At 39.7% G+C, this 12,868-nt stretch overlaps 1 protein-coding gene across 1 annotated transcript in view; it reads left to right on the top strand.

Annotated features, from left to right (window-relative positions):
• LOC106909145 (contactin-3-like) overlaps nt 1-11,735 on the top strand; it is a 33,041-nt gene extending 21,306 nt beyond the window's left edge. Inside the window, exons 5-6 of the mRNA XM_088005958.1 lie at nt 9,454-9,556; nt 11,480-11,735. Of these exons, the coding sequence (XP_087862084.1) occupies nt 9,454-9,556; nt 11,480-11,717 (341 nt within the window). The 3' untranslated portion in view covers nt 11,718-11,735. The remainder of the gene's footprint in view (nt 1-9,453; nt 9,557-11,479) is intronic.
• Nucleotides 11,736-12,868: the final 1,133 nt, after the last annotated feature.

The following is a 12,868-nucleotide window of genomic DNA, read 5'->3' as shown; positions in this document are numbered from 1 at the left end:
GGCCCTTGAAAGGATGCAGAGCCTGAATTCGGACACAGCTATTTTTTGTTAGACTCCCCCTAGTGGTCTGGAGCACTTCCGTTTTCAACACTTTTTGTTTGCTGCATTTCATTCGGGGATGTTTTCTAATTCGGGGGTGTTTTCTTTTTTGTTTGCTGCATTTCATTCGGGGGTGTTTTCTAATTCGGGGGTGTTTTCTTTTTTGTTTGCTGCATTTGATTCGGGGGTGTTTTCTTTTTTGTTTGCTGCATTTCATTCGGGGGTGTCTTCTTTTTTGTTTGCTGCATTTCATTCGGGGGTGTTTTCTTTTTTGTTTGCTGCATTTGATTCGGGGGTGTTTTCTAATTCCGGGGTGTTTTCTTTTTTGTTTGCTGCATTTGATTCGGGGGTGTTTTCTTTTTTGTTTGCTGCATTTAATTCGGGGGTGTTTTCTTTTTTGTTCGCTGCATTTAATTCGGGGGTGTTTTCTTTTTTGTTTGCTGCATTTAATTCGGGGGTGTGTCTTTTCTTTTGTTTGCATGTTTTCTCTTTTGCTGCGCATTTGCACCTGTCGGCCACCGTAGTTGGGGCATGCCATTAGCAATGCATAAGGAGAGCAGTCAGTCACTGCCTCCATGCATTGCATGGCAGGCACCTATTGTTCTACACCCAATAGAATGTCTCTTTATTATAGCTTATTTATTATTCTTCCATTACCGTTAATGCGGCTCGTACCGCTGCGTGCCCACCCACAAAAATGGTATCAAAACGTGCGGCTTGATCCCGGCATTGGAGCTATTATTTTTATTGGGGATCGGAGTTATGACGGCGATGTAAAAAGCGAAAAACGAGCGAAATTTCCAACTGCCGAACCTTAGAGTGTAACTGAAACCAACTGCCGCTTTTTTAGAGTGAGAAAAAGAGTGGATTTTTGACCCAAAAATAATTTTGAAATCGCTCTCATGGGTGCAAAAATTGGTCTATCGGTATGAAACTCAGTCATGACATTGATACGAATGCCTGCTCCGGTAAAATGTTTTCAAAATTTCCCTAGGGCTTATGGTTTTCGGTCTAGGTGCTTCAGAGCAAAGTTTTGGGACAGGATAACTGACGCTCCTCCCCAGTGTTTTACATACATTTCTGAAAAATCTCTGAGCTCAGCGCACACCATTTTTCTCTCATCACTGCAATTACTGTGAATGAGCTACAGATATGAATCGCGGTACTAAATGAGACGACAAATAGCCCTCTCATATGCTTCAAACGGTTTTTGGATCGGCCTTACGGATCCTGAACGGGAAGCAGTCGTTCGGACTGCTTTTTTCATTAAAACTGACTGGGTGTCTCATAAAGTTAGATAAAGTCTCTGACACACACACAGCAGATTAATCGCTATAGCAACAGAATCCAGAGGAAGGCACAGCTGCTGGTTTGGACTACAAATACTCTGTAGTTCTAAACATGGCGGAACACTTTAATACAGAGGGCAGAGCAGAAGGTCAGAACTACAACATGGCGGAACACTCAATTATTACAGAGGAGGCCTCAGCTGGCAGTTAGAACAACTTGCCGTTTTTGGTATTATACAGGTGGATTAACCAAACAACTGTTACACATTGGATTAGTGTGGTTATGAAAATTAAGACTCAGTTAAAACAGAGGCCTGAGCAGCATGTCAGAACTACAACATGGCGGAACACTCAATTATTACAGAGGAGGAGTTGGCTGGTATTATAAACTACTTGTGCTTTGAGCATCATATAACTGATTTAACCCGATCACTATTACACATGAAATTAGTGTGACCATTTCAAATGAAGCTTATTGAAAATTTTCAAAATAAAAGCCTTGACAATTTTTACATCATGTAATTGCTCTTTTTTGTGTTAGATAACTGGTTTAACCAAACCACTGTTACACATGGGATTAGTGTTGCCATTTCAAATGAAGCTTACTGAAAGTTTCAAAATAAAAGCCTGCATACTCCCCTCATATTCTTCTTCTTTTATGTTTTTTTTTTCTCAGGATAGTGAACTGCCTTGCGCAGCAAGGCAGTTCATTAACATCAGCACAAACATTAGCATTTCACTGCCACCCACTAGTGCACTTCCTTGCACACATTAGCATTTTACCTAAAATAAGCTTTTAGCCAATTTATTTACTTATTAGCCATGTTTAGAATACTGGTTGGACTGAGTCAATGGGTGACATCATGGTGGTGATACCCCACATTCTACTGATACCATTCATGCTATTATTAGCATTTTGGCTAATTTTACCGTATGCAACATACTGAATGGTACAAGTACAGCTTAGTCCACATGCTTCTGACTCTCCACACGTTATTGACTACATTGAAGCTTTCTTTAGCATTAATGCTAATTTTTTGCATCAGAACGCTTGATTAAAAACCGACGGGCACACTTTGGCATGCCCCTTAAAATTTCTGCGGAATTTTCTAGTTATTTATTTTTCTTCCGTCACCGTTAATGCGGCTCGTACCACTGCGAGAAACCCCACAAAAGTGGTATCAAAACGTGCGGCTCAATCCCGGGAAGGGAGCTATTATTTTTATTGGGGATCGGAGTTACGACAGCGACGTAAAAAGCGAAAAACGAGCGAAATTTCCAACTGCCGAAACGCAGAGTGTAACTGACACCAACTGCCGCTTTTTTAGAGTGAGAAACAGGGTGGAATTTTGACCCCAAAATAATTTTGAAATCGCTCTCATTGGTGCAAAAATTGGTCTATCGGTATGAAACTCGGTCATGACATTGATACGTATGCCTGCTCCGGTAAAATGTTTTCAAAATTTCCCTAGAGCTTACGGTTTTCGGTCCAGGTGCTTCGGAGCAAAGTTTTGGGACAGGACTAACTGACGCTCCTCCCCAGTGTTTTACATACATATCTGAAAAAGTTATGAGCTCAGCGCACACCATTTTTCTCTCATCACTGCAATTACTGTGAATGAGCTACAGATATGAATCGCGGTACTAAATGAGATGACAAATAGCCCTCTCATATGCTTCAAACGGTTTTTGGATCGGCCTTACGGATCCTGAACGGGAAGCAGTCGTTCGGACTGCTTTTTTCATTAAAACTGACTGGGTGTCTCATAAAGATAGATAAGCCTGACACACACAGGGCAGTTTCATCACTATAGCAACAGAATACAGTGGAAGGCACAGCTGCTGGTTTGGACTACAAAGACTCTGTAGTTCTAAATATGGCGGAACACTTTAATACAGAGGGCAGAGCAGGAGGTGAGAACTACAACATGGCGGAACACTCAATTATTACAGAGGAGGCCTCAGCTGGCAGTTAGAACTACTTCCTGTTTTGGGCTTTATACAGGTGGATTAACCAAACCACTGTTACACATTGGATTAGTGTGGTTATGAAAATTAAGTTTACTGAAAGTTTCAAAATAAAACTCTGCAAATCCCCCTCACGAAAGTGCACCGCCATGGGCGGTGCAAAAATGAAAATCTTTTTTTTTATGTTTTTTTTCTCAGGATAGTGAACTGCCTTGCGCAGCAAGGCAGTTCATTAACATTAGCATTTCATGGGTGTCTCAAAGATTGAAATCCTTCCCCAGCTTTCTGTCTCACACCCACAGCAGTTGGCCTAGGGCCAATCGCTAGAGCAACAGAATCCAGAGAAAGGAACTGCCATAACTGTAGTTCTATCTATGGCCAAGACTCAGTTAAAACAGAGGCCTGAGCAGCATGTCAGAACTACAACATGGCGGAACACTCAATTATTACAGAGGAGGAGTTGGCTGGTATTATAAACTACTTGTGCTTTGAGCATCATATAACTGATTTAACCCAATCACTATTACACATGAAATTAGTGTGACCATTTCAAATGAAGCTTATTGAAAATTTTCAAAATAAAAGCCTTGACAATTTTTACATCATGTAATTGTTCTTTATTGTGTTAGATAACTGTTTTAACCAAACCACTGTTACACATGGGATTAGTGTTGCCATTTCAAATGAAGCTTACTGAAAGTTTCAAAATAAAAGCCTGCATACTCCCCTCACACGTCAGTGCACTGCCGCAGGCGGTGCAAAAATATTCTTCTTCTTTTATGTTTTCAGCAAGGCAGTTCATTAACATCAGCACAAACATTAGCATTTCACTGCCACCCACTAGTGCACTTCCTTGCACGCATTAGCATTTTACCTAAAATAAGCTTTTAGCCAATTTATTTACTTATTAGCCATGTTTAGAATACTGGTTGGACTGAGTCAATGGGTGACATCATGGTGGTGATACCCCACATTCTACTGATACCATTCATGCTATTATTAGCATTTTGGCTAATTTTACCGTATGCAACATACTGAATGGTACAAGTACAGCTTAGTCCACATGCTTCTGACTCTCCACAGGTTATTGACTACATTGAAGCTTTCTTTAGCATTAATGCTAATTTTTTGCATCAGAACGCTTGATTAAAAACCGACGGGCACACTTTGGCATGCCCCTTAAAATTTCTGTGGAATTTTCTAGTTGATTATTATTATTATAACTATGATTTCAATAGTGAAATCACTATAATTATTTCATTATTTTGATTTCATACATAGACATAAGCAAAAATGTCTATGTCTATATTTTACTAGTAGGTTTTTAATTTCTAACTTCAAAAAAAAGTATTTTTGCCATTCTACTCTAGCTTGACAAGCTAATGTTAGCTAGTTGATTACTTGGGACAGAGGTTCCCAAATTGCCATTGCAGGAGGGTGGGGGGAGGCGCGAGGGAAGCCGTCTGGATGAAAAAAAACAAAACAAAAACGAAAAAAAAAAACATGAAACTGTATGCGCTGGGATTTTACCTTAGAATGGCCAACTCTCTGTTATTCCTCTGTCAATTTGATGCAGTAGGGGCTTCTGCACTTCCCATATCTGTGTCCTTTTATCAGCAGTTAAAACTGTTTAATCCGTTGTTAACATGTGGTAACCTGTTTTTCTGAGCCACCTTTAAACGCAACATGAGCGCCACGACCAGAGACATAATATAAGAGAGTAGACCCCGCATTGGCTGCTCCGGCGCAGGAAATACGGCGGCCATCTTGGAGCAGTCGTCCCTCCTACTTTGCTCAACCAAAACAGCATAAGATGCCTCAGCACTGAGGGACTAATGATGTGAGGGCTCGACAGACAACATTTCACAAGTAAGATGGACATATTATTGTGTATATTTTGTGATTAGAATATTACTTTACTGTATTTATGTCCACATGTGAGATACCAGCTAATGCTAGCTATAGTGGTTGGTGTAATGGGCTCTTTGCACCTACGGCATTGACGTCACATCTCCAGGAGATAATGCGGCTCACTTGTTTCCGCTTTGAGTTACCATGACTGGTAGAAAAGACTAAGTCGTATTTCAGATGCAAAAAACGCAATACTATGAACATTGCTGTCTTCCTAATATAATGGGCTTTTAAGTTTTCATTAATTTCCAAGCGATCCTGAATTAAGAAGATGGTGGCTTGTAAATATTTGTCACTACCTGTTAAAGCTAACGCTGCACAACACAAAGTTTGCACCCTTCACTTCACTCCGGATCGGGATATGGATGGTAAATAAAGGAGCTGTCCCTGAGTTATTTCCATGGAATCACTTCTGTATTCAGCATGAAAGAGCGAGTTTATGGGAACGAGAGAGCAGACCAGAGCCAGACAGCCGAGCAACTGATCCGCCTATACACGCTGCTATAAACACCGTCCTATTTGAGCTCTTCACAAGAAACTTGCAAAGGTAATAAAATGAAATAACACGGAGACATTAAGCAACACGGTCATATTTTTCTAAAAGCAGCAACTTTGAACCTGAACAGCTGAACCAGAACTCTGACACCAGAGCTGCGCTACTGTTAAATATGAGGCTGCTTCGTCGTGCTTCGGAAGTAAAAAGCCCGAACCGTACCCTCCCCCGTTAGTTTGTGACACTAACGACAATAAACACACATAATATACTTGAAAATAAGAAAAACATTGTCCGTTAGAATGTTTAGATACTTAAATAGCACATTTTTACAAGAACAATGTCTGAGAATATTGTCTACTAGCATAAGCTAACGTTAATGTTAGCCACAAAGTTTAAGTAAAACTCACCTTGGTATCAGTGAATGTATAACGAGGCGTACATCTTAAAACCTTTCTCCATCTGACTTGTTGGGGCTTCGGATCGATGTACAAACCTTGGCCAAGCCCTGCAAGCACCTAGTGTAAAAGGTCATTTTCAATAGATCGGAAACAATCGAGCCGCTTTACCCCAAACGCGGAAGTTCAGGTGCAAAGAGCCCATACCGGGTTCAGCCCCGCTATGAAGGTTAACTGAGATTCCGTAAATCTAAATAAATTAATTATTCTCTAACATTGGCTTAGATTATCTGACACAAGAGCCTACATTAAACAATGTAACATATTATAAAACTTATATTATGTGTTATAACATTCACCAGCAAAGTTTACACAGGTGGTAAAGACTATTATTTATATGTAATTCTTTCACTCTGTCAAAAGTAAGATACATCCCAAATCTTCCGTTTTTGTTTTGAAGGTTTCCTAAAGACACGATGTAAGGAAGAAGTAGGAAATATCTTTAAAGAGAGATGGATTCACTGCAGCACGGATGAATCTCGCATTGGATTTTGGACTCAATCTCAGCTGCTAAATCACTCTGAAGCTAGAAATCCTCGGCTGAAAAACATCCATCCATCCATCCATTTTCCGTCACCCTTGTCGGGAGGGGTGCTGGTGCCTATCTCCAGCTCATGTTCCGGGCGAGAGGCGGGGTACACCCTGGACAGGTCGCCAGTCTGTCGCAGGGCAACACAGAGACACACAGGACAAACAACCATGCACACACACACTCACACCTAGGGGCAATTTGGAAAGGCCAATTAACCTGACAGTCATGTTTTTGGACTGTGGGAGGAAACCGGAGAACCCGGAGAAAACCCACGCATGCACAGGGAGAACATGCAAACTCCACGCAGAAAGACCGGGGCCGGGAATCGAACCCAGAACCTTCTTGCTGCAAGGCGACAGCTCTACCAACTGCGCCACTGTGCAGCCGCTGAAAAACATATATATATATATATATATATATAAACGTGTCCAATATATATTATTCAGTATTAATCATTATTTATTTGTGTCATTATTAATCATTATTTATTTGTGTTTGTATAGTAATATAAATATGTATTGATATTACTAAATAATTTATTAAATAAATTATGAACGGCTGTGTGCTTTGTAATATGCTCATCATACATTAATATAAGAATATTCCATTCCTATTCTATTGTTATAGCCACTAAGCATATTTAAATATGCTGAACTATATATTAAAAACATACTTAAAAAATACAATTGTTTATAAATGTAGCTTTGATAGATGTTTGAATATGGTTTCCAGTAACAAAAAAGCGTGTTATGATCGATTAAATGCGCTGATACGTCATTGTGCCTGCTAAACACATAACGCTGAGTGGAGTGGTGGACCGCTCCAAGATGGCCGCCCTAAATCTCGTCAGCGACAATAGGCGAGAGCGGTCCATGAGGCGTCTATCCTTATATTATGTCTATGGCTACGACGCTCGCGCTGGGTTTACACCTGTACGGCAGCGACGGAGACCTGCTGCTGCTGTGCAGAGGTGTGTGTTAGAATCATGGCAGCAAACCAGCAAAACGCAAATAACTTTGCACAGTTTTTTTCCCCCAAACTAACAGACTGTTGAGTAAAGCTGATGGATTCAGGTAAAGTTAGCTAAAAGATGACTAGCTAGCTAATATCAATACAGCACCTTCAGCTTGTTAACAAGTAGCTTGTAGGCTACTAGTGTTGTCTATGTTCAGCTACGATTCATTTTGCCCCCAATAAAAGTTTATTCCCCACCTTGTTCGTCTGGAGCCGGGGCTGAGTATAAGACTGCCCCAACCCCCAACCCTTCACTGACAAACAGTGTTCAAACCAGACAACCAGACAGTTATTTGTAAGCCATTGGGAGGGGGGAGGGGGGCAGAAATAGTTTGGAGACCACTGGGGGCCCAGGAGAAAAAGTTTGGGAACCACTGACTATCTGCAGGTTAGCAAGTGTGTTTAGCTACTTAGTATGCTACTCGTAGCTAGCCAGCTGTTGTCTTAAATAATTATTCTTTAAGAGTGAAAGATAACGGTCCTTTATTTTCAACATCATGTTTCTTGTTGTTTTTACTGACTTGAATTAAGTCAAAACAGCCATATTACTTACTTTTAGAGCTGTAACAGTCTTTGTTTAGCCACCTAACAGGAAGTGTGCTCTCCAGTTTCTCTGATGTTAAAAGAGCTTTTAGCTGCTTCAATAGTATCATGGATTTATTATTATTATTTTTATTTTTTGCTGTTTTAAAACAGTAGTTATTAAAATGTTGCTATGACACTAATCACCCAAAATAATCTGGGAAATGGTCTCAGATCATAAAAGATCTGAGACCAGATCATAAAAGATCTGAGACCATTTACAAACATGCTGTGCTTGTAGCTAACAAGACAAAGCAAATTTTAAATTCTATTCAAACTGGCTTCTACAATGAGACCCTGCCTCATTGGAAACATGTCATGGAGTTAGTAACTGAGTTAATTTTTCTTTTAAATCATTGCTTTGATGCATAGCAGACTATTAAGGAACTAGTAACCAGATCTGTAGAAGGAAGTTCAGAATATATTTCTGCAACATAGCACAGTAAAATAATATAGAAGGGCAAATAAATAACACAAGTGTAAAAAGAGTGAAAAAAAAATCTGTATGGCTAATGTTTATCTTCCACCACCTGCAGCATGCATTCTTTGATGACCTAGATAATGAAAAATCTATGCCTGCATCTCAGAGGATTATCCACATGTGCACCACTCCAACCAAACTGCTGAACTGACTGGTAACCACGTAGTTTTCATACGTTATTGCTGTTAAATCACAACAGATTATTACTTATTATTAGCTTTGAGGCCTCCATAAAACAATACCCTCATTTTTCACTATCCATTCTGCTTTTTAACATGAAGGGACACAGGACACCAAAGCTGCTCTTGCTCCAGGGCACCGGGTCTGAAGCTGGTAATAGCAAAGGGTGCGCTGCTATATTTGCAACAGAAGCGTGTGGCCTATCCCACTGAAATGAATATAAATAAAGTCCTAAATTAAGTTGCTTTCATAAATCTCTGCAAGTAATCTCCACCAAGCTAATCTTTTCAATGATGTGTTCTCTGAATCTTTTATGACTCGCCTCTTATTTTTTCTCTCCTTTATAAGACCTTCAACGATCACTTTGTTAAATGACCATAAAGGCTTTTTGTGCTAGCTGTCCCACTCTATCAGTCCTCTGTCTCTGATCCAGACACACAGGGCAATGTCTGCAGTTTGTCAGTGCTATAAAAAGCTCATTGTCTGTTGTGCTCTCTGTTTTGTAGGTGTAATGGGTGAGTATGAGCCCAAAATAGAAGTTCATTTTCCAGATTCAGTTCCAGCTGCAAAAGAATCCGTGGTCAAATTGGAATGTTTTGCTCTGGGAAAGTAAGTCCAGCTTTCTTTAGTGTGTTAAATTAACAGTAGATTGATTTCCAACATAAATTAGAGCTATTTAAGCAAACAATAGTACAGGTGCTGGTCATAAAATTAGAATATTGTGATAAAGTTCATTATTTTCCATAATGTCATGATAAAAATTAAATTGTCATATATTTTAGATTCATTGCACACCAACTGAAATATTTCAGGTCTTTTATTGTTTTAATTTTGATGATTTTGGCAAACAGCTCATGAAAACCCAAAATCCCTGTCTCAAAAAATTAGAATATTATGAAAAGGTTCTCTGAACGAGCAATAAAAATAATCATCTGAATCAACAAAGTAACTCTAAACACCTGAAAAAGATTCCTGAGGCCTTTAAAAACTCCCAGCCTGGTTCATTACTCAAAACCGCAATCATGGGTCAGATTGCTGACCTGACTGCTGTCCAGAAGGCCATCACTGACATCCTCAAGCAAGAGGGTGAGAAACAGAAAGAAATTTCTGAATGAATCGGCTGTTTGCAGAGTGTTATATCAAGGCACCTCAGTGGGAAGTCAGTAGGAAGGAAAAAGTGTGGCAGAAAACGCTACACAACGAGAAGAGGTGACCGGACCCTGAGGAAGATTGTGGAGAAGGGCCGATTCCAGACCAAATTAAATTTTCATCTCCATAAAACTTTTCAGCAGATGGAAGCATGAAGTGCTCCAAAATCTTGTGATAGCTGCTGCATTGATCCTGCCCTTGATAAAACCCAGTGGACCAACACCAGCAGCTGACATGGCACCCAGACCATCACTGACTGTGGGTACTTGACACTGGACTTCTGGCATTTTGGCATTTCCTTCTCCCCAGTCTTCCTCCAGAGTCTGGCACTTTGGTTTCCGAATGACATGCAAAGTTTGCTTTCATCCGAAAAAAGTACTTTGGACCACTGAACAACAGTGGTCCAAAGTGCTGCTTCTCTGTAGCCCAGGTCAGGCGCTTCTGCCGCTGTTTCTGGTTCAAAAGTGGCTTGACCTTTGACCTGGGGAATGCGGCACCTGTAGCCCATTTCCTGCACACGCCTGTGCACAGTGGCTCTGGATGTTTCTACTCCAGACTCAGTCCACTGCTTCCCCCAAGGTCTGGAATCGGCCCTTCTCCACAATCTTCCTCAGGGTCCGGTCACCTCTTCTCGTTGTGCAGCGTTTTCTGCCACACTTTTTCCTTCCTACTGACTTCCCACTGAGGTGCCTTGATATAACACTCTGCAAACAGCCGATTCGTTCAGAAATTTCTTTCCGTTTCTCACCCTCTTGCTTGAGGATGTCAGTGATGGCCTTCTGGACAGCAGTCAGGTCAGCAGTCTGACCCATGATTGCGGTTTTGAGTAATGAACCAGGCTGGGAGTTTTTAAAGGCCTCAGGAATCTTTTTCAGGTGTTTAGAGTTACTTTGTTGATTCAGATGATTATTTGTATTGCTCGTTCAGAGAACCTTTTCATAATATTCTAATTTTTTGAGACAGGGATTTTGGGTTTTCAAGAGCTGTTTGCCAAAATCATCAAAATTAAAACAATAAAAGACCTGAAATATTTCAGTTGGTGTGCAATGAATCTAAAATATATGACAATTTAATTTTTATCATGACATTATGGAAAATAATGAACTTTATCACAATATTCTAATTTTATGACCAGCACCTGTATGTACTCTTTATCTGATTTGCCTAAATATATGTGAACAACTGCCAGCCTAAAAATAAAATTATGTATAAATCAAAGTTCTCTACAGAGGATGAAAAATCTGAGTATGCACACTTTGAAAAATAAATAAATCACAAAACTTTGGTCTTATCTACTTTTCTGCTTTGAATCACACTTTGATCACAGAGACAGAGCTAAAAGCCTGGCAACTTTTGTTCCTTTTTTCTTTCTTTTTTTTGCAGCCCTGTCCCAGAAATAAGCTGGAGGAGAACAAGTGGTGTCCCTTTCCCCAGCAAAGTTAAAATGAAGAATTCGAATGCTGTCCTTGAAATCCCTAATTTTCAGCAGGAAGATGCGGGGATGTATGAATGTATCGCAGAGAACCGGAGAGGCAAAAACGCTGCTCGAGGTCGGATTTCTTACCATGGTAAGACAGAAGTCAAAAAAATATTCTTCAAAGCAGTCCTTTTGTTTCTCTAAATGTGGCAATTTTTTTTAAATTTCATATGTAATTTGGCTGAATTTATTTAAATCAGAATACATTTGAATAATAATTAGGTTAGTTTTTGAATATAATACAAAACTTACTTTTTGAAGTTGGACTGTAAGTTATCAAAGTGATCTCTGACATATGAAACATGTACATCAATCCTGGGTGTAATTACATTTTAAATTATAACACTTGTCTTCAAACAGTTTTGAAGCATTTGAACCACCTCACCTGGCGCTTTGTAATCTTCTCATCGTAAATTCATTAAATTAAATAAATAATTAGAAAAACCTTTGGAATGTCTCCATCCATTCTTGTGAACCCAAAATCTTTCAATATGTCTTCAGACCTGAACGTAGACTTACACCCCTTTAAGTCATCAAAAGTAAATTCATTTTAATTAATAACATCATATGATAATATTTGATGTATTTATGAATGTATAATCATATAATTTTCTAAAATATCTGAATTCTCTATATTTTAAGGATATGTAGTTTGTGTATAATTCAGTTTAGGCTTGACTAGTCTGTAGCTTATATTACAGTTTTTTATTCTTATAAATTCTAAGGTGGTTCTATAGCTAAAGAAGCTCTGAAAACGCTCAAGTTTTGTGTTTTCACAAAAAAAATGGTTTAAACAATTTCTAACTATTTTAAAAAATGACTTTTCAATGGCGGCTGCACAGTGGCGCAGTTGGTAGAGCCGTTGCCTTGCAGCAAGAAGTTTCTGGGTTCGATTCCTGGCCCAGGGTCTTTCTGCATGGAGTTTGCATGTTCTCCCTGTGCATGGTGGGTTCTCCCTGGGTACTCTGGCTTCCTCCCACAGTCCAAAAACATGACTGTCAGGTTAATTGTCCCCAGGTGTGAGTGTGTGTGCATGGTTGTTTGTCTCTGTGTTGCACTGCAACAGACTGGTGACCTGTCCAGGCTGTACCCTGCCTCTTGCCCGCAACATTAGCTGGAGATAGACCCCACTAAGGCACAATGGTGTTAGAAAATGGATTGATGGACTTTACAATGTAGACTTAGTTTTGTTAGTGGGTGATTCTCTGAATTTGTTGCCTTTTGGGGCCTATGGTTACTAAAAAATATACCACAAAAATTGTGTTTTTGAACACTGCAGGACTCTTTGAACCTTC

The sequence above is a fragment of the Poecilia mexicana genome, unplaced genomic scaffold (assembly GCF_051168715.1).
Source record: "Poecilia mexicana isolate PSO_F unplaced genomic scaffold, ASM5116871v1 scaffold_5, whole genome shotgun sequence".
NCBI classification, from domain to species: domain Eukaryota; kingdom Metazoa; phylum Chordata; class Actinopteri; order Cyprinodontiformes; family Poeciliidae; genus Poecilia; species Poecilia mexicana.
The sequence above is the reverse complement of the archived record's forward strand: the minus strand, read 5'-3'. Positions and strand labels throughout refer to the sequence as shown.